Below are 22,325 nucleotides of genomic sequence, written 5' to 3' on the forward strand. Positions count from 1 at the left end.
TCCTAAGAATATCCTTCAATTCTTGTCCCTGACGGGTCTAGGTAGCGGACTTTGAAAAAGGGCGAGCACAATAGATCTATGTTGATCGCAGTGCTACAGGTGCTACAAACATCTAACAATAACCCAAATATAACAAATAAAAAAATGTACATGCCCCTTTAGGGTTAGGTTTATAACCTACTTTGTTGAGAACCTGGGAGCTCGTAATGATACAGCCAAGAGACAGAATATAAATGGTTTATTGTAAAAATATTCGGGCCATATATACCATTTTACACGTGTCGTTATATCGTCTGTATGCAGGGGTCGGAGACAGTCTTCAGAGTTAATTCTTCTCATCCACTTGTTTCAAGAGCGTAAACAAAGAATACGAAGCTTTTATAATCTGTAAGAAAAAGAAGAGTCTTTGTTATTATTAAGTATTTATTTAAGTGACCAAGAAGACATGTAATTTATAGCATGTGTTATTCTTATGTATAAACTATATTATTGTAAAGTTTCATCAAAATCCGTTTGGTAGTTTTTGCGTGAAAGTGCAACTAACACCCATTCATCCATCTATCCATACTCACACACTTTCGCGATTATAATATTAGTAAGGATATACTTATATATGTTTATATATTGTCACAAAAAAATACACTGCAAGGGGTGAAATAAGGGATGAACGTTTTGTAAAAGCAAAATCGCTAGAACAGCTAATCTGCTAATTTGCAATATTGAAATAACCTTTTTTTACTACATGCATATGAATAGATAATAATAAATACATACACAAAATAATATTTTTTACAATTTTTGTCTGTCTATTTGTTCTTGCTAATCTCTGAAATGGCTGGACCGATTTTGACAGGAATATTTTTGGCAGGTAGCTGATGTAATAAGGAGTAACTTATGCTACTTTTATTTTAGAAAAATTAATTTATTTTATAAAAATAAAGTTAAATTCCACGCGGACGAAGTCGCGGGCACAGCTTGTTGTTTATATATTTACCGCCATAAATGAGTCTAAGGAGAGTGTCGTGAAACCTCCGGCCGTGATCTTTGCAATGCGCCGAGACCGAATCATCACGATGAGAAGGTCACGCCGGAGTTTCGGAGACATCATGTACCAGGGACACAGGTACGCCGCGCTCGATATATCCGAACTCTGTAATAAATATATTTCACAGTTACATCACCATCGGACTATCGGAATGGTCGCGGGTTCAATTCCTCCTCCAAATTTCCACAATGCAAACATTTGTATTCATGAGTATTGTTGTTTGTATCGGTCTGGGTGTTTTCTATGTTACAATACATAGACACCTTAATATCGCTGATGAAGAGCGACCTAGATTCTACATGGACTTTGGTGTTAACCAAACGCAATGCTCCAGCGCTGATGCAGCGGAACGTGCACCAGCGCCGGCAACGTGACTTCGCGGTTGCCTAATAGTGCAACCGAACCGAGCTTCCATCCGCCACTTCTATTCTTGCCTCGATAGAGTCACCTCTTTTTTATTATAATTAGAAATAAGTAATTTTAATATATTGTCATTTTTAAATAATTTTTTTTTTTAAGTCCTAAGGCTGCGACTTACGTAATTTCTACGCTTTTTTGTTATTTGAATCTTAAATTGCAATATCTTCCAGGCAATCTTAAGAAAGAGAGTGAGTGAAGAAACAAAAAAAATAAAGAAAAATACTAAAAGAGATTTACACTTATGTAAATAAATCAAAATTAGGCGTACGGATGTTACAAAATTATTTCATAACTAGCTATACCCGCGACTTCGTCCGTGTGGAATTTAACGAAAAAGTTTATTAGAGATTTTTTCTAAAATAAAAGTAGCCTAAGTTACTCCTTATTACATTAGCTACATTCAGAGATTAGCCGGAACAAACAGACAGACAGACAAAAATTGTAAAAAATGTTATTTTAATATTAAAAACAGACACTCCCAATTTTATTTAAATGTATAGATGTATAGATTAATGATTGGTAATTGTTTAAAATTGTAACTGTACTTCGTGTGACAGCTGGTTTCCCTGATAGCAATAGATGAAGACCTGAAACATCATGTTCGCCAGGTAGGTCCCCATTGACATCAATCTCACTATGTTTCCAGTTAGCTGAAAGTAAAAAATAATAATAATTATTATAAACAATGATAATAATAGTAAACTCACGTATAGAGTAATCGTCTGTCGTGGTTTTTTTTTTTTGAGGGTTGTTAATGGAATGGTGCACCCGCCTGCGCTAACGGTCTACGCTGGCGGGGCACCAGTGGAGGATGATAAGATGAGCATGAGGTCAGGTCAGTTAGCCCATTGTGCAAATTCATCAAGAATTTAACACGATGGTTTCCAGGAGGAACCGCGTGGAGGTGGTGGTGGTGGAGGAACGTGCGTAGGAATGAAGATCATATCTTAAGGAAGGTGTTGCAGTTCAATGTGGATGATTAAAGGGCTGAGGATAACCGAAAAAGAGATGGATGGACTGTGTGAAAGATGATATGTTGAGAAAGGAAGTAAATAACGAGATGACTGCGAACAGAGATGAATGGAAGTGAAAAACATATTACACCGACCACAAATAAATGTCATAAGGAAAAACCAGATGATGATGATGATGATGATAATGATGATGATGATGATAAACTCACAATATTATAAATCATCGGTTTTATCGTATATATCTACTAGCTGACCCGCGCAAACTTCGCCTGCATCACACTTACTTGGCATTATTATATTTTGCCCAATTCACATAATATCTTTTTAAATTATAGCCTGTCTTATTTTACCACCTTTCTTTTGCTAGTTACATAAAAAAACACTTATTTGTAATAATAATTGAGTCCTAACACGAATAATTTTATGGTAGGTAAAGATAGCTCTCTCGACGTTTCGACTAGGTTGCACTGGTTTTCACGAGCTGACTGAAGTCGACACCTCTAGAGAGGTAAATATGTTTATTTGCCATAAAATTATTTGTGTGAATACCCGATTAATAATATAAATAAGATAGATAAATAAATAATTGATTTATTGCCAACATAACGCAAATTATACAATTTACAATAAGACACAAAATAATATAATAATAATAATAATCTCAGGACAATTCACACAGCGCCATCTAGACCCAAATTAAACTAGCTAAAGCTTGTGTTATGGGTACTAGATAACTGATACAAATACATAGATAATTTTTTTTTCGTAAGTACATACATATTATACATAGAAAACACCCAGACGAATACAAACAATCATATTCATGAATATAAATGTTTGTGCCGTGCGAGGAATCGAACCCGCGACCATCGGACGTAAAGCAGTGTGCTAAACCGCTAGAACACCGAGGTCGTCAAAATAAGAAATCTATACATATAAATACAATTGGAGTGTCTGTATGTAATATTGAAATAACCGTTTTTTACTACATGCATATAAATATAGATACGGTACATATACCAAAATAATACTTTTTACAATTTTTGTCTGTCTATCTGTCGGTCTGTTTGTTCCGGCTGATCTCTGAAATGGCTGGACCGATTTTGACGGGACTTTTTTTGGCAGGTAGCTGATGTAATAAGGAGTAACATAGGCTACTTTTATTTTAGAAAAATAAAGTTAAATACCACGCGGACGAAGTCGCGGGAACAGCTAGTAACAAATAAAATAGAAAGTTGGCAATAGGAGCTGCCTCAGCTGTTGCTGTTGTAAGTATTTTAATCATCAATATAATGTATATTAAACAGGAAAGTTTAAAAATAACTAAAAAAAATATACATACAGACACAAGTTGGAAGGCTGTCACGCATATTATAACGAGGGAAACGTTGAACTGAACGAAGATCGGCTCCGAGAAACAATTCTGTAAGAGTACGGCAGTTTCCAAAACAGTCTGGTGCTCTATCGCGCAGTTGCGAAGACGAGCTCGGACCAATTCTTCCTGACCTGCTGATAACATGACCTGTCGACAAATATATGACAATTTTAAACAGTTATCTAATAATATAAAAGAAAGCGATTCTTTATAATGTGGATGATTCTATTGCTGGTAAAGAAACCAGCTCAGGTTGACCTTCTCGCGGTTCACTTTGTTAACATTGTTTAATACATGGATAGTGACTGATCTGATACTGGCCGTAGGTACCAGTGGAAGATGTGAACATCAGTATGAGATTTTTTATGGATGATAACGGTATGGAGCACCCGCCTGCGCTAACGGTATACGCTGGCGCGCACCAGTGGAGGATGATAAGATGAACATGAGGTCAAGTTAGCCCATCGTGGTAAATTCTCCAGGAATTTATCACGATGGCTTCCAGGGGGAACTGCGCGGATGGTCAACCTGATATACCAATGTACCATACATTGCTAGTAATGGATTATTTACTACACATTACTAACAATCAAGGGGATTGTACCCCTATGAGACTCATGTTAACATCCTCCACTGGTACCCCGCCATAGCAGACGGATGCATCATACTATAATAATAATAAGAAAACTCTTTACTGTGCATAATAAAAAAAAAAGAACTAATAATTACAAAAAAGAAAGAAATAAAAATATGCGAACAAAAGGCGGTCTTGTCACGCAATCTCTTACAGACAACCCTCTCTACTACTTATACTTATTTTTTTATGCATATTAATATTATATAAAGTATATTAATTTAAGTTTAAGTTTGTTTTTATGTATATTAATATTATATAAAGGCGGTCTTGTCGCTCAAAGCAATCTCTTACAGACAACCCTCTCTACATACTTCTTTTTTTATGTATATTAATATTATATACATAAAAAAAGAAGTATGATTCGAAAAACTCTTTCACTATTTAAAGTCTATGAATTAAATTTAAAAATGGAAAACAATTTAAAATGTTCTCGCTCATTCTTCTTGTAATGCTGCGTTCCGAAAGAGTAATACAATAAAAAAATATATTACTATTCAAAAGTGGTTATATTTAGATTATTCCTATTTGTATTTAAAAGCTTAGGACATTTAATTAAATAAATGATTAAATGTTTACGTTACAGTGAGATTACAGATTCTATTAATTTTATGAATAACGCCATCTATTGGTCACTAGGAGAATTATGTAGAACTACGAGCTGTGCTACGACGCGGATTGTCTAAGATATTTCACCACCTACGAAAAAACATGTGAATTATTTTGAATACGGAACGACTTCAACGATTTCATTCGACACACCGAAACTCGAACTACAAACTGTTTTAAATAATTGTAATAGATTTTTTTAAAGTAATATGTAATATAAAGTATGGATGGAATTCCTGTCCCTGACGGGTCTAGGTAGCGAACTCTGAAAACTGACGAGCACTATAGATCTATATAGGTACTATACAGATCTACAAGTCCAAGCTCCTGACACCCAAACTCCCCAATAAAAAAAAAGTATGGATGATAAGGCTAAAAACTAACCACAATTACTGAATTACTGACAAAATATTCCAATTTTGATGACTTATATCAATTTATTTATTTTATTTCCACACTTACATCTATTTTTACAGGTCTTACTTACCTTTTTTTTATCTATTTGCTCCGCTTTATGGTTTAATGTACGCAGTCTAGACTTTAACCGTCACAAACTTATCGATCTTAGTTAATCGCTGATTAGAAATGTAACGCAAAATATTGGTGTGAGATAAGATATTTTCTCGAGAAACCATCATTATTATCACATAGTATAAAACAAAGTCGCTGTCGCTGTCTGTCCGTCCCTATGTATGCTTAAATCTTCTAAACTACGCAACGGATTTTGAAGCGGTTTCTTTTAATAGATACAGTGATTCAAGAGGAAGGTTTATATGTATAATACATGTACACCCGGGCGAAGGCGGGACGATTAGCTAGTAATGTATATAAGTGATAAAAAATTAAATGTGCAGATTTTTAAAAATAAATATAAATAACTACCATTCCTTACTTAGAAAACTGTGCTATTATATGTCTGCACTCCAAATGCAGGGTAATGCAAAATGTCTCTCTGCTAATCATGTTTATTTTATGTTTCATTTGTGTATTTATGATTGATATCATTACATAGTATAAAGCAAAGTCGCTGTCGCTGTCTGTCCGTCCCTAAGTATGCTTAAATCTTTAAAACTACACAACGGATTTTGAAGCGGTTTTTCTAATAGGTAGAGTGATTCAAGAGGAAGGTTTATATATATAATATTATACATGTACACCCGTGCGAAGCCGGGGCGAGTAGCTAGTTTTTATATATATATATATGTCGTAGCAATATATATTACATGATTACTCTGTTATCCGCCTAGATCTTAGATATATATGTATATTATTATTATTATTATATTTATATGTATGAAGGTATCCGAATACAGAATACCAGCGTCGTGGCACCCCGTCACGATATATGCTGAGCGGAAAAATTTGGTACATTACAATATTAAAGATTATTTTTATTTCAAATTTAAAAATTATTATAGACATGTTTATATCAATTAGATGTACTATCTAATTGATATAAACCAGTCTATAATTTCAAATTTAAAATTTATTATAGACTGGTTTATATCAATTAGATGTACTATCTAATTTATATAAACCAGTCTATAATTGAAAATTTAAAAATTATTTTTATTATTGTAATGTACCAAATGAACTATTTTCTTTCTTTATAAAGAATGTACAAAAACTAACCGTTTTATCTAAATCTAAGTCGTGGCATAACGTCTTCAGCGACAGTCCGATGAGTTTCAAGCGACAGTGGCACTGAGCTATCAAGGTGGTCGCCATAGTATCCTTGGAAATGTTGAGTAGGGCTGCCACACACAATGTGTACACTTGAAGCGCGAATGTCAACTCGTAAGCTGGCGACTTTGTTTCGTCATATGGATACCTGTTGATACAAAATAATTTATGTTCTTGTTTAACCCTGAATTTGACGGCCTTAGTGATCAAGCGTTTTTCAGCCTAATGTAATGCTGTTGACCACTGTTAGGGAAAGTACTCTCTGCTACCAAAATGTTAGGGAAAATACTATGTATATATATAGGGAAAAATATGTGTGGAAACGTCTGTCTCGTACCTGTATGGTTCTGCGGATTTCTTGGGCTTCAGGGTCTCGAAGATATCTTCGCTAGCTTTCCAGTTTCACAGTAGGTTTAACACAGTTCTAATTTATTTTAATTCACAACAGGGCACGCGCGCGTCATGGCCGCCGTACGGTCCGTTCAGTACTAGGTAAGGGAGGGGAATGAAACGCGCGGGAACAGAAACTTACGGACTCTAATATAATAATCTGTGCTTACGATGGTACAGGGTAGATTTTGAACAACCACTGTTAGCCTTTACAGGTTCACTGGATGATAGGGAGCGAGTGCAGATGGCACTCCAAACATACGGAAACTGGAACAGGAAGGACCCGCGGGTACAATTCTCGCGGTTAACTTCTGAAACGACTAATCCGATTTACAAAATCTAAAATGATATAACATTGGCTATCTGCGATTGAAAGTCCGTTACAATTGGTCCAGCCGTTTCAGTGATTAGCAAGAATAGATAGATAAATTGTTTGATGTAAGAACCATGTAGACTTTCATATGCGTTTAGTGTAAAGCTGTGAATTTGAAATTACAAACTGACAGTTCAATTTTTATTTGCATGTATAGTGTTTAATATAATTAAATGTGTTAAAAAACAGACTGACAGACAAAAATTATAAAGATAAAGACGGCTAAAATGTTCTACCTACATGGGTAAATGATTTGTAGTAGTGTGTGGTAGTGAAAATATCTATTTGAAATACTATGGTTGGTGCCTATATAACATTAATTGATTTACTTTTTATTGAATACATTAGTACACAAATATATTTATTACTAGTATTTACATAACCTAATTGTACAACTAAGAACCTAAATTTAAAAAGCTTAAAATAATATAATATGATGAAATTACAAATATATGTTTACAACTAGTGTTTGATAGAAACGTGTTACGTTTCATACATACCATGATCGCATTGGTAGACTGCCGTATTCGACGCTCGTTGTCAACCCAAGTATGGATATCAATGTCAAGCTGTAGTAAATCAGTAATTGGATCCAGGTCTGACGGTTGCAGCTTTGATAGAACAATTTCAAATTACACTAGCTGTACGTACGATTTTTTTTACTACTCTAATGCTGTTCACCGGACTATAAGGAGCGAGTGCAGGTGGCACTCCAAACCCGCGGGAGGTTTTATAGAGTAGCTGAAGGCCAACTCCCGCCTGACGGTTACGACTTACTATGACTTTAGTCTGAGGTACCTTCAGACTAAACTCGTACCTTACATATGGACTATAAATTTCATGCGAGTGAAACCGCGGGCACAACTAGTAACACTGTGTTTCACTACTATATTTCGCTGTATATGATAACCGTAAATCACCAAAGTTTAGTTATCGACTGACTAAATAATGTTCCGGTTCATTAATAATAATCCCATTGTTTGGCAAATGAAGGGTATTATTCCTCAAATTTTAGGACAAAAAGGTATGAATCTATATATTATATTTATAAACTAGCTGTACTCGCGTGGAATTTAACAACAAAGTTAATTAGACCATTTTTCTAAAATGTAGGTAGCTTAAGTTACTTCTTACTACATCAGCTACCTGCCAAAAAAAGATTCCTTCCTATTGAATCACTCTATCTATTAAAAAAACCGCTTCAAAATCCATTGCGCAGTTTTAAAGATTTAAGCATACATAGGGACGGACAGACAGCGACAGCGACTTTGTTTTATACTGTGTAATGATATTAGGAGAGAGAAAGCACTCTCTTACTGTGCACGACGCACCTTCTTAGACATTTATTGTATTTCTTTATATATATTTAAAATCCACTTTTCTATTGTTCAATTATTTCACATTGGACAGCCTCGGTGGTCTAGTACAGCACACAGCTTTGGCTATCCGATGGTCGTGGGTTCGATTCCTCGCACGGTACAAACATTTGCATTCATGAGTATAATTGTTTGAATCGGTCTGGGTGTTTTCTATGTATAATAAGTATTTATTTACAAAAAAAATGTATCCAAGTATTTATATCAGTTGTCTAATATCCATAACACAAGCTCTGCTTAGCTTGTTAGCGCTGTGTGAATTGTCCGGAGATTTATTATTACTATTTTCATTTTTTTCAAAAATTCTCATCTCCCCTCTTAAGGAGAGGAGATGGCAACTTACCCCCGGCAGAAGCACAGTCGGCCGGGGTTCAGGGCCCCAGGGAGAGAAACCGGCGTACAATGCGGGCAGAATCTAAGAGCACCGCTTTCTGCATCTTGCCCGGGTGTGAGCTGCCTCGGAATCCCAACCGTCTGAGATGTCGTTCCAGATTGGTTGGGATAAGACCGTTCACCGACATAACGATTGGAATGATTTCTTATTATTATTATTTTGAAATATATGTCTTTCACCATCAGCAACCTTAGTTTCTCTTCGAATTAAAATTATTAATATAAAATATATTAATTTCTTTATTTATTTATATAACTTCAATGCACAAAATACCAAAGTACAAGTACATATGGCGCACTTAACGCCTTACGGCATTTTCTACCAGTCAACCACAGATTGTTCAGAGAACATATACAGTCCTTAATAAACCCGAGTCGTTAAAACGTACCTTTCAATGATTGCTTTACCGTCTTTGTCTTCAACGCTGCGTAGTACTTCATCAGAGCTGTAAACGATTTTCTTTATCATATTCTCTCTTATAAATAAGTTAAAAAACTTGGTTGCATGCGCACAGCTCGTGCCAAGTAAGTACATTGCAGCGGTCATCAGTGGAATGTTGCCCCATATTATAAACAGATCGACAGTCTGAGTTATGGTATATATTCCTGAAAAATAATAACATATGTAACTCCTCTTTTCTTTCTTTTGCCTGGCCTTAGTTCCTTTTATTTGGGGTCGGCCCGTCTGGACAATCTTCGCCAGGGTCGTCTGGAGTGTTATTTCGGTGTTTTTTTAAATCCCTATCTATACATATAAATAAAATTGGCGTCTGTTTGTAATATAGAAATAACCGTTTTTACTACATGCATATGGATATAAATACGGTACAAACACCAAAATAACATTTATTACAATTGTTGTCTGTCTGTCTGTCTGTTTGTTCCGGCTAATCTCTGAAATGTTTGGACCGATTTTGACGGGACTTTTGTTGGCAGGTAGCTGATGTAGTAAGGAGTAATTTAGGCTACTTTTATTTTAGAAAAATAAAGCTAAAGTCAACACGAAGTCGCGGGTACTGCTAGTTAATAATAATAACAGACATCCATGTAAGACCAGGTCTGCTGCGTCTTCTGTGCGGGGTACTCATGTCAGGTACTGTTCTTGTCATGTGGACTGCAGGTCGCCTCATGACATGACCGTACCACCTTAGGCGGCTCTCCAAAACTTTCTCCAGGTATCACCTTAAAACTGCTTCGAAAGTGGATGTTTTTTATAACATATTAACTGTGCCCGCGGTTTAACACGTGTTAAATTTAAAGCCTATATGTTATTCTGACATATAAGCTATATTGCTGTAAAGTTTCATCAAAATCCGATTTAGTTTTTGCGTGAAAGAGTAACAAACATCCATCCATACTCACAAACTTTCGTGTTTATAATATTAGTAAGATGTATCAACATATGTAACTAAAATATCTTTATTCATGTGGGTCTATTACAGACTTTTATGATATATCAAATCTGTCAGTTAGGAGAGCATTCGTGCTAAGAAGAACTGACAAGAAACTCAGCTCTTATTATTTTCAAATGGCTTATATAATTATAAAAACACAGATGCAGTTTTTAATTCAATTATAGAGAATGTAGTGACCACCAGTTTATACTATTGTATTTTTATTAAAAGGATATAGTTTAGTCATTAACCGTGACCCGACAAACCAATTTCTCACAAGCAAAATCCGTAATATATATGTATATATAATACAGCCAGTCTATTAGTTTATTTTTTTTTTATTTACGTTTTCACATTGCATCGGATTAACTTCACAAAGAAAGAAGTGCTTTTTAGTTACAATATAAACAAAAATAGAAAAAAGGTAAATAAAATTTATATATAGAATTACATATACAATTAAGGTTAATTTAATATGCATATACATATAATTGAAGTTGTCTAGGAGTATATTTATCTAGGGCAAACGCTCCAAGTACGTAAAAACAACTTTGAGAGGGAGGCCAAGAGACGAATATAGCTTGGCTGGGCGGCTTTTGGGAAACTTCGTCAAGTCTTCTCGTTGTCGCTACCATAAAGCCTTAAGATAAGGTTTATAACCAGTGCATCCTACCCGTTATGACTTACGGTGCCGAAACGTGGGCACTGACGATACGACTGGTCCACCAACTGAAAGTCACTCAACGAGCTATGAAAAGAGCTATGCTTGGAGTTTCTCTGAGACACAAAATCCGAAACGAAGTACATAATTTGCCAGAGAACTAAGGTCACCGACATAGCTCTTCGTATCTGTAAGTTGAAGTGGCAATGGGCTGGTCATATCTGTCGCAGAACCGATGCTCGCTGGAGTAGACGTGTTCTAGAGTGGAGCGAATTGGCAAACGTAGTGTAGGTCGCCCTGCAGCTAGGTGGAGCGACATAGGGTCGCGGGTAGTAACTGAATGACAAAGGCTGAAGGTCGTGCCCAGTGGCGTGCCTTGGGAGAGGCCTATGTCCAGCAGTGGACTGCAGTGGGCTGATGAAGATGATAATGAGACATATAATTAAAAATAAACATTTTTACATACACATAGGCACAGAAATGGCACCATTCAGCTTTATGGCATGTAGAACATGCCATAATGCGTGCCATAACGTGCAATGTAGTTTTCAGAGGCATTAAAACAAAAAAGGGAAAGGAGAGGGCACTACTTAAAATAATAATCCTTACTAATATAAATGCGAAAGTCTGTTTGTCTGCCTGAAAGAACTCTGTTTGTATGTCTGTCTCGCTTTCACGCCAAAAGTACTGAACCGATTTAAATGAAATTGAGTCCGCAGAAGTCTAAACTCTGAGAAAGGCCATAGGATACTTTTTAATGCGAAAAATGGGTCGTAACGGGTTGAAAGTAGAGACGAAAAGGTTGTATGGAAGTATCGTCATCTTTGAAAGCTATACGCTTGAAACTTATTTTTAGGCTGTTGATTAAACATAAATAAAAAAGGGGTTGTAAAGTGTTGATAGGGGAGATAAAAGGTTGTATGGAGTTTCACCATTTAGAAAGCTGAAAGCTTGAAACTCATTAATAAATATGACATTCAAAGTTTGTAAAAATTTATTTTATTTTAACCCCTTAAGTGTCCTTAGGGGATTAAAATAAAATATTTTTTCAAATAAATAAGGGCATGAAAGTTTGTAATTAATTACTTAATTATCTTTATAGTAATTCGTAATTTTTGAAGTTAGACTGTTTTTTTTTGGTTTAGATTATTAAATATTTTTTTATTCGTTTGATCAAGATCACTATTCCATGCGGACGAGGCCGCGGGCACAGCTAGTATTTAGAATATTAGTTAATTTTTTTTTTGAGATTTGATAATGGTTTGGTTTACCCGTTGCGCTAACGGTATATATTGGCGGGGCACCAGTGGAGGATGATAAGATGAACATGAGGTCAGGTCAGTGACGTGGCAAATTCACGAGGGATTTCATCCTGCCGTGGTTTTCCCACGAGACTACAACATGAGGTTTTTCAAGGGTATATTAAGGTTTCTTAAGGGTCGGCAACGCGTGACACTCCTGGTGTTTCAGGCGTCCATAGGCTACGGTAACCGTTTACCATCAGATGGGCCGTATGCTTGATTGCCACCTAAGTGGTATAAAAAAAATAACATGATGGTTTCCAGGGGGAACCGCGTGGAGGTCAACCTGACATGGTACATTGCTAGCAACGGAGTAATCAATCCACATTACTAACAATTCCCTTCCCCCCTATACTTCGTATTTGGAATGGAAAACACAAAATTATGATTTAAAAGGTACAATCACAAATCTTCTTTTATTCATCTATTTTCTATTATTTTCAGGACACTATTCTTCTATAAGACTATCTATTCTTCTATTTAATTCTATTCTAGTCCTTTGCTCGCGCAGAGGTTCGTCCTTACCAACATAAAGCATAAACGAAAAAAATGCATAGCACTTGTAAAGTAGCTTATGATTGTCCTGCATGTCTTCTGGTGTCCAAAATCCAACCAATTTCAGTACAGTTAGTGAGATGCTGAGCGAAAAATTTGTATTCTTTACTATAATATTCATTTCTTATAGTTTACACGTGTCTATTCGACGAGAAGTAAGTGAAATGAGAATTTTAGAGCTGAATTTATTTATTACAGACACTTTCTTGGTCCGTTACAGTTGTAAGAAACATTTGGCTACTACATATAGCGATAATACTACAACTAACTACATACTATATCGCCATACAGTTACAATGATTATTTAAAAGAGCAACAAGTAAGTTTCTTGCTCGTTTTTGTGATGAGACAGCTTTCCGAATGAAGGTTAGACCACCGCGGCCGTCAACATTGGACATTATTAAGATTATTAAAAAAAAGAAATAATGTGATCAACCCCTGTCCTCTTAATTTAAAATAATTGTTCAACGTCCCATACACAAATAAACATATAATTATAATAAACACCATGTACGACGAAATCCAAAGCTTTCTGAACAATTTCTGTTTTGAACAAAATAAACTATTATTAAATCAACAAATACATAATTATCTGGAGATATTACAACATAATAGTATCGATATACTATTATGTTGTAATATTAGATACCTTAAATATTACCGATTTATAATAATACCGATACCTGTTAATTCATAGCTATACGTCAAAAATAACTCGAATTATATACTAGCTTAATTTCACAGGTTTGTTCGTATCGTTTCTATTCAAACGGATGCAATTGTACCGAGAGACATCTTGTAAAAACCGTATGTGTGTAGTCTTGGCGGGTAAAGTATATATTATACATATATAAAGGTAAGTATATATTATATTATACATGTACACCCGCGAGAGGCTGGGGCGAGTAACTAGTTTATATATAAACTAGCAACCAACCATTATCAAATTATACAACTAAACATTACTCAGAAATAATAATAATAATAATAATAATAATAATAATAATCTCAGGACAATTCACACAGCGCCATCTAGACCCGAGTTAAGCTAGCTAAAGCTTGTGTTACGGGTACTAGATAACTGATACAAGTACATAGATAATTTTTTTTTTCGTAAATACATACATAATATACATAGAAAACACCCAGACCGATACAAACAATCATACTCATGAATACAAATGTTTGTGCCGTGCGAGGAATCGAACCCGCGACCATCGGACGTAAAGCGGTATGCTAGACCGCTAGACCACCGAGGTCGTCACAAATAACAGTGTCAATTAACAAAAAACAACCTCAAAAACCGTTTAGTACCTAACTTTTGAGATTATCGCCAAAATACAGTAGGACGCGGCTGTGTAGTTTTGTTTTATAAAATGGATATAAAAGATAGCCGTCACCGATTAAGATCTGTTCAGGAGATAACTCGTGAAAAGCTAACGAATAAAAAGATATAGACAGAAAAGGTAACGAATAAAAAGATAGATAGAGAAATACAATTTCGCATTTCATAGTTTACTCGTGATAAGCTAACCAATGGAAAGATAGCTAGACAGATAACTCGTGAATAGCTAACAAACAGGAAGATATACCTATATATACAAATAGGGCCGACCTGGACAAGATGCGCCTCGGATAGAACTAAGTGGAAAATTATGCAAGAGACATACGTCCAGCAGTGGACTACTTTATGCTGAAAGGTAGAAAGAGAGGAAGATATATAAAGAAATACCTTACGCATTTCGTAGTTTACTCGTGAAAAGCTAACGAATAGAAAGATACAAACGAAAGATAAGATAGAAAGATAAGCAACACACTTTCGTATTTCGTAACAAAACCCGTAAGTCACATAAACGATGTATGATAACATGATAAGAACCCGCATGAGCCGTCCCTGTGTCTCCGACGATTATCTGATGACCGTCTAGCTTTGCGTATGTTACTGTATATTACATTGTTATACATATATAGTACATTGTTATAATTTGATTATTCACTGTTTAACTGGCCTCGTTTCATTTTATTAGACACCTTTGTGTTGGTATCCGTAACGTCTAGATTTTTATTGATCGGTTTGGTCTATGAAGGATTCGTGTTTAGTACACATTATTAAGAGACGAGACGAATTTCTTAGCATTCCATAGATTCACCCGGAAGCTGGGTCCATCGTGTGGCAGAGAGGGAAACTCCGAGTTCCCGGGACTTTTGACCGGTGTAGGTTTAAGGGGCCTCTTTGCCGGCATACGTCAACACTCATCTTCACCACCTTAGATATGTTTAGTATATTGCAACTTATTTATAAAGAAAATATTCCGAATTTGCAGAAGAAGTAAGGGAAAACTGGGCGGTCAAATTCGTTACAAAGATGTGCTTAAACGCCAATGCTAAAATGTAACATTGATTCCTCGAAGAGGAGAAATTAGCAGAATCGGACAGTGAATAATATACAATAGTAGTACAAAAACATGTGAGCATCGTAGTAAATTTGTGTGCATTGCCTATAAGAAAAGAAGGCAGCACCTCAGTGTATTCTTTGCCCGAGCAGCAAACCACTGATTTTCAGCTTTTGCCCTGAGACATCGTATTTATTTATTTATTTATAATTGCACATGCATATACATAAATTTACATACGATAAATTAACAATACACATGGACTCTGTTTAAAGAGTATGGCAATTTATTCCTTTTTGAAAATGACGCAACGCACTTGCAATTCCCTAATGTTACTAGTGCTCATGGCCGATGGTTATCATTTACCATCAGGTGAGCCACAAGCTTGTTTGTCCCCTATGCTATAAAAAAAGGAAATACGCGTTGACGCATGATTACCAATAGGTATTAATGTAAATGAACAAATTAATTTTATAAGTATAAATTGAATAGAAAAGTATCTGCAATTTTATACAAAAAGTGTACATTACTAGGCTGGATTTGTAGTATATCCTTTAGGATTAATCCTGTAGGGAAAAAAAACTACAATTTATCCGATAGTGAGTGCCATCGATCACAGCTATACATCGCGTGGTGTCGAGTTGATTGGTCAAATCTGGGAATATCACAAGACGAGCGGGGGCGTGTCTCTCGTAACTGCGCGTATTTATTTATCTGCTACTCCTTAAGACGGATGTAGACAGAGTCCCGGATTAGGAATTTTATTTAGACGATGTTCTTTAATAGCATCGTATTTAGTCGAGTGAGTTACAAAATCTGGACCATTTGTTAGATGCATCTTACGAAGCAATCTGCTTAGCGGCTGTAATAAGTAAGATAGATAAATATGATCATGCAGATGCAGAGCATGCAGGAACCAACAACAGAGCTGGTGCGGCATGTGAAGCGGCTGAAAAAGCCAAAATATGTAAATACCGGGGTCTAGGCTCCGAATATGAATTTGTTCCATTCGGTGTCGAGACCCTTGGTCCGTGGGGTCCTAGCGCTATAAGACTTTTCAAAGAAATAACGAAAAGGTTAGTCGACATCACAGAAGACCGAAGAGCTGGCAGCTACCTTGGACAAAGAATTAGTCTAGCTATTCAAAGAGGGAACGCTGCCAGTATCTTCGGAACGTTGCCTAAAGGGACCCCTTTTAATAATATATTTTAGTCATCATATTATTATTTTTTTTAAGCTTTTTATTTTAGTTCTTAGTTGTACAATTAGGTTATGTAAATACTAGTTATATAATAATATGTATATAAATATCATGCAGATGACATAGTACATACACAGTGTACACTTCTCATTTGATCCTGTGTTTCGAAGACAAAATCCCTGAGTGATGATCTGAGAGCGGATAAGTTACTCGTTCTGTACAGCGAGATAATATCGCCGGCATATCTATTGGGGCATTGCCATTCTTCTTCTTCTCACTCGCTTCGTTCTTGTCAGAACGGTCGTGGTTATTACGTAGTGGGATGTGAGGCTGACGTCATCCGCCGTACGACAGCTCGCCATTTGTCTCTACTATCTGCCATTCTGGTACACTCGTGGAGTGGACCGCCTATTGCTGCTTTGATTTGGTCGGTCCATCGCATGGGTGATCGTCCACGGGGTAGTACCATCAACTCTACCCTGTATGACAAGTCGCTCTACGGATGCGTCGTTTTTTCGTGAAACGTGACCGAAGAAGGAAATAATGGGGCATTGCCATACGGGAGCAAAGATTCCATTCACTGCTAAATCTTTATGGATACAGCAAATATGTGACTTATTATGTGCCTGACTGGAACAGCAATGCTTCTGATGACAACTGACAATAGCTGCCCTTACACTACAAGTTTATTCACGCGTGATCAATTTAACGGAAGAAAGCGCGGGCGCGGAATCTTGACTGATTGTTTGTCTGTATTTTTTACGCTATCTGTTTCGTGAGATATCTCATGAGTATCATATATGCATTTTCTTTAAAAATTTCAATTTGTATTTATTATCCGTAGACACCTTTGACAGAACAAAAAATTAAGTCTTTGCTCCATGGTCAGAAGTCCGACATTTTGCATAACTATTTATTACAAAACATGCAAAAGCACGTGCTATTGCTCAAGCGAGCAGCGCACGCGTTCTCACTCGTTCTCTTTGTCTACTTTTACATGCACTCTATTTCCTACGTAAAAGCCGAGAAAAGTGCGTGGAACAGCACAACTATAAAGGCAGCTAAGCACTGCCTGTATACCTGAAGAAGAGGCACCACGAGCATCATCAGACGTCATATTTCGTTGTAACGTTCACGTGATGCCTACCATTCCTGAGGACTATGTTGTGTTGCTTCCGTACCTTATAATTTAACTGGCTTATCCTCTGGAAAATGTTACCATGTAGGTATGTTTGTAAATTATATAGCGCCGCTAACTAATTCCTCAGTATGCCTTATTATTCTTTGAGTTCTCCTTATGCCATCATCATTGACATGTCTTTATCCCACTATTTGAGATCAGCACAGTATATCATACTCTTCCACTAATTCCTCTATCTATTTTTTTTTTATTTATACGCTTTATTGCACCAATTACGGACCAAAAACAAAAAAATAACAATTAAAATAGAAAATATACACTGATACAAAAGGCGATCTTATCGCTAAGCAATCTCTTCCAGACTACCTTTAGGTGGATAGAGAAATAAAAATAAGAATCTATCTATATTTATATCTAAATTCACGCAGTCCATCCGTCTTTTTTTCTGTTGTCCTCTCCCCTTCCATCCATCCGCGTTGTGCTGAAACGAACTGCGTTTTACTATGATTTTAAATTAAATATACAGAGCAAATATAAGACAATTTTACATATAGAGAGAGATGACACTATATTGTCCAGAGTACAGAGTAGTTACATTACATGAATGACCTATGTAGAGTTGTAGTTGTAGTCAATTTTCTCTACCAATACGTTCATGTTATATACCTACTTTCTATATGATATGGTGCATTAAAGTTTAATTAAGTAAATAAAATGGAATACAGCTTACAAAGCAAACATGGCGGCAAAAAGTGAAGCTAGGATCTTTAAAAATCCATCTTCTTAAATTGTCATTGTCGTAGTTGCTGAAAATTCTCAAATTTTCCATATACCTCGTGTGCACATAACCTAAGGCAACTTGAAAAATAATAAATGGAAATGTAAGTGCGAACAGAACAACTTGTTGCGAGGGGGCGTGCCGGCACGCCCATAGGCGTCTTCAGCAACGTGCATCCAGTAGTACACACACAGCGACAGTAGCCGCGGCAACCTCGACGCATCACCACGCCATGACGCACATGCTCAGATTCGACATGAGTTTCCTCTCGCCGGAACGCTGACGACTACTCAAACAGAAGGTGAGTATTCTCTTTCTTTAACTGAAGCACAAGACATGTATCATACTGCTTAATTTTTCTGAGTGTTTGGATAAAATAGTTTGAAACTTTTTGTAACTTTTCAAAGTTTCAAATGAAATATTCTCATTTTCATCTCAGCTATTATATGCAGCTTCAGTAATTTTGTTATTTTTTTTAAACGAAATCACTGTAGTGGCTAGCACCAGACATGTATCAACACACTGCTTAATAACTAAGTGCTGGATTTAAATAATTTGAAAATTCTGCAACTTTACAAAACATTTTCAACGAAATACTATCAATTTAATCTGCGATTTTATACGCAGCTTTAGAAGATATACTAATTTTAATGATTTTTTAACGAATTTTTTAAGGGCTAGCAGAAGACATGGGTCCATACACTGCATAATTACTAGACGAGTTTCTATAACTTATCACATCACTTTCAAAAGAAATACACTCAATTTAACTGCATTATTATATACAGCTTCATAGCTGAAGTAATTTTGATGATCGTTTTAATTTAATTTTTAAGGTTTTAGTTAGCTACTTTGTTAAAAAAAAATTCAGGAATTTTACTGGTCTTCACATGAAATATCAAATGCCCCTTATCTGAATAACTAACGCCAGACAAGGTCGCCTCCAAAATAATCGTTTACAGTGTAAATAGGCTTTATTCAATAAGAACTTCTTAATATCATCGTAACTTATAATAATATTCAGCGTTAAACCATCGTTATTTGTAGGGGAAATTATTATAACACTTTAGAACTTAAAAGGTCATACACAATACAGTTTTTAAGGTTTTTTTTCCCGTAAACACCATAGTTGTTGAACTAATGAGTTACCCAACAATATATTTTCATTTATAAAACAGAGAGTATTATGGTTTCATAGACAAGTCTCTCCTGTTACTTAATTACTATTAGGCTACAGGTAGTTGTTATATATTTCTATCTCATCTATACTAATATAAATTCGAAAGTATGTCTATCTGTTTGTTAACTTTATTACTAATCGACTGAAAGGATCTTAATGAAATTTGACATCCAGATATATAAAGATAATATATAAATATATATTATCTAGGATAGGATAAAAGTTATCATTTATATCAAACTTTTAAAGAAAAGAAATTGCGGGTAATTGTAGTAGCGAGTTGTATTTAAAAAAAACCATTTCTGAATCTAAGTCAACCAATAGAGCAGGCATCATAGGCATCATAGGCATCATAGGCATCATAGGCATCATAGGCATCATAAATCATTAGGTACTTCCTCATTGCTCATACATTATTTTGAAATATATGTACTCATAACTAAGAACGAAGACGATATTACCACAATAAATGGTAAATATGTTGTTAGTTGAATTACAAGCGATAAGTAAAAAGACTATTAAATAAAAAAAAACATAAATACTGTGGGAAACTCATAAACATACAGAAAAAGAACGTATATAGATAACGCCTTGAAGAGGTTAATCCGATCAGAGATACACAATTCCGTATTAGATCAAATGTATATTACCAATGTAGAAAAAACCGTCGAATTCGCAACTTCCTATTTCAGGTGCTTTGTGTTGCGGAACTGTTTTGGAGTTAATCGAAAACTTTACCTTTTTTTGTATTTTGACACAAATTTAAAGTTTTAAATATTTTAATGTATCTATATGTTTTTCTTTTTATACTGAATTCTCTGTAAATAATTCTTCTCCGCCATCTCCTATCCTTCAACCTTTGTTCATCATAAGCTGCTAATGAGAATAACTATCAAAAAACTCTATTACATTCATATGTTTCAAAATTATCCTTATAACAAATATTTGTAAACAACTAGCTGGTGTTTTTATAAGCAGTATGAGAACGTAGGTACCCAAATAATTTCAAAGTGAATCCCGAGCGAACGAAAACAAAGCGAATATGCCAAGTATTTAGAAAGCGTTAGCTTGGGCGGCATATCGTATTTTGTATTTATCCGAGGGGAGCGACAAGTTTTTATGCTCAATCCTTTATTTAAGATTTATTTACGCATCTTCATTAAATGGTTACGAGCTGATATGAAATAGATATGCTCACTATTGTACTTGCAGGTGGGTAGACAGACTTTATTCTATCGAATATTCAGTTCAAAAAAAGAATAGAATAATATTCATTACATCACATATCAGAACACAAAAATGATGACGCAGACAGCCGCTGATAAATTATTATATCAAATAAACATACATTACATACGTAAAAAAGAGATAAGAAAATCTAATAAGAAAGAAATATAAAAATATTAATAATGTATACTTCTAAGGTAAGCTAAATGCTTATTTTAGAAGCATTAATTGAAGATAATATTATTTTCTACAACAACAAAAAGACTTTATCCGGTATAAAAATCAGTATGAGAACAACTAAACTGGATTGATAAAACTGAACTATTAAAGTGAGTTTATAAACTAAAACCTGAATACTGAAAGATCACATATTAAAATGTATGTAACTAGGAAATATTCTCATCAGGAATTCATATGTATACATCGATACACCAACTTAAAACCTTTTTAAACCTTATTATAATAAAGTATTGATTAAAAAAGGTTTTAAGTTGGTGTATCGGTTAGAGATTATTAAATTTCAAGACAATTCCCACAGCGCCATCTAGTCCCAAGTTAAGCTATCTAACGCTTAAGGGTACTGGATAACTGGTACAAATACATAGATTTTTTTTCCTAAAAACATATATAGAAAACACTCAGACCGTTACAAATAATCATACTGATGAATGCAAATGTTCGTGCCGTGCGAGTAATCGAACCCGTGACCATCGGACGTAAGACGGTGTGCTAAACCGCTAGACCACCGAGGCCGTCAAAAGATATAAGAATCATTGATGATCAATTGAGTTTTACAACAAAAGTATATTATTTAACTTGCACGCAGATAAAATAATGTTACATTGTAAGTTGTATATAAAAACAACCGTTAAATTCGCAACTTAACAGATTGAATTGAAAGTTTCTTCAATATTTCAAATGTTTAGTGTTGCGGAACTCTTTAGAATTATTCGAAAACATTATACTTTTGTATTGTGATAAATTTAAAGTTTTAAATATTTTGATATAGGTATTGGGCAGTACAGCAAACCCAATATATATATAATAATAGATATTGAATTATAATTAGGTTCGGTAGATAGGGCATCAATAAAAGAGGAAAGTAAAATATTATATCACAATTATATATTTCACGATGAAGTCTAAATTTACAGTCCTTATTTTCTATTGTTCTAACGATGACAAGGAATACACAATTTTCAAATTTATATTTTCTTTATAT

At 35.1% G+C, this 22,325-nt stretch overlaps 2 protein-coding genes across 2 annotated transcripts in view; one reads left to right on the forward strand and one right to left on the reverse strand.

Annotated features, from left to right (window-relative positions):
* Positions 1 to 325: 325 nt before the first annotated feature.
* On the reverse strand, positions 326 to 13,304 carry LOC131854383 (odorant receptor Or1-like). Its single transcript, XM_059205498.1, has 8 exons — positions 13,154 to 13,304; positions 9,662 to 9,878; positions 8,004 to 8,114; positions 6,690 to 6,888; positions 3,782 to 3,961; positions 2,011 to 2,115; positions 995 to 1,150; positions 326 to 385 (listed from the first exon to the last, which is right to left on the reverse strand). Exons 1-8 carry the CDS (start codon positions 13,302 to 13,304, stop codon positions 326 to 328), a joined length of 1,179 nt encoding a protein of 392 aa, XP_059061481.1.
* Positions 13,305 to 18,905: 5,601 nt separating this feature from the next.
* Positions 18,906 to 22,325, forward strand: part of LOC131854394 (sodium-dependent serotonin transporter) — a 35,053-nt gene continuing 31,633 nt past the window's right edge. Inside the window, exon 1 of the mRNA XM_059205510.1 lies at positions 18,906 to 18,997. The gene's annotated coding sequence lies outside the window, so the exon portion shown is untranslated. The remainder of the gene's footprint in view (positions 18,998 to 22,325) is intronic.

Source organism: Achroia grisella, unplaced genomic scaffold, assembly GCF_030625045.1.
Source record: "Achroia grisella isolate CSIRO2021 unplaced genomic scaffold, CSIRO_AGI_Agris_v1 utg980, whole genome shotgun sequence".
Classification (NCBI taxonomy): domain Eukaryota; kingdom Metazoa; phylum Arthropoda; class Insecta; order Lepidoptera; family Pyralidae; genus Achroia; species Achroia grisella.

Excerpts from the sequence above, each read along its gene's own strand:
- LOC131854383 (XM_059205498.1), bottom strand. The coding sequence starts at position 13,304 with ATGAATATTATAGTAAAGAATACAAATTTTTCGCTCAGCATCTCACTA. Across the intron at positions 1,151-2,010 it reads GAAACCAGCTGTCACACGAA|AGTTCGGATATATCGAGCGC; the intron begins GTACAGTTACAA and ends TATTTATTACAG. Across the intron at positions 386-994 it reads CCTTAGACTCATTTATGGCG|ATTATAAAAGCTTCGTATTC; the intron begins GTAAATATATAA and ends TTTTTCTTACAG.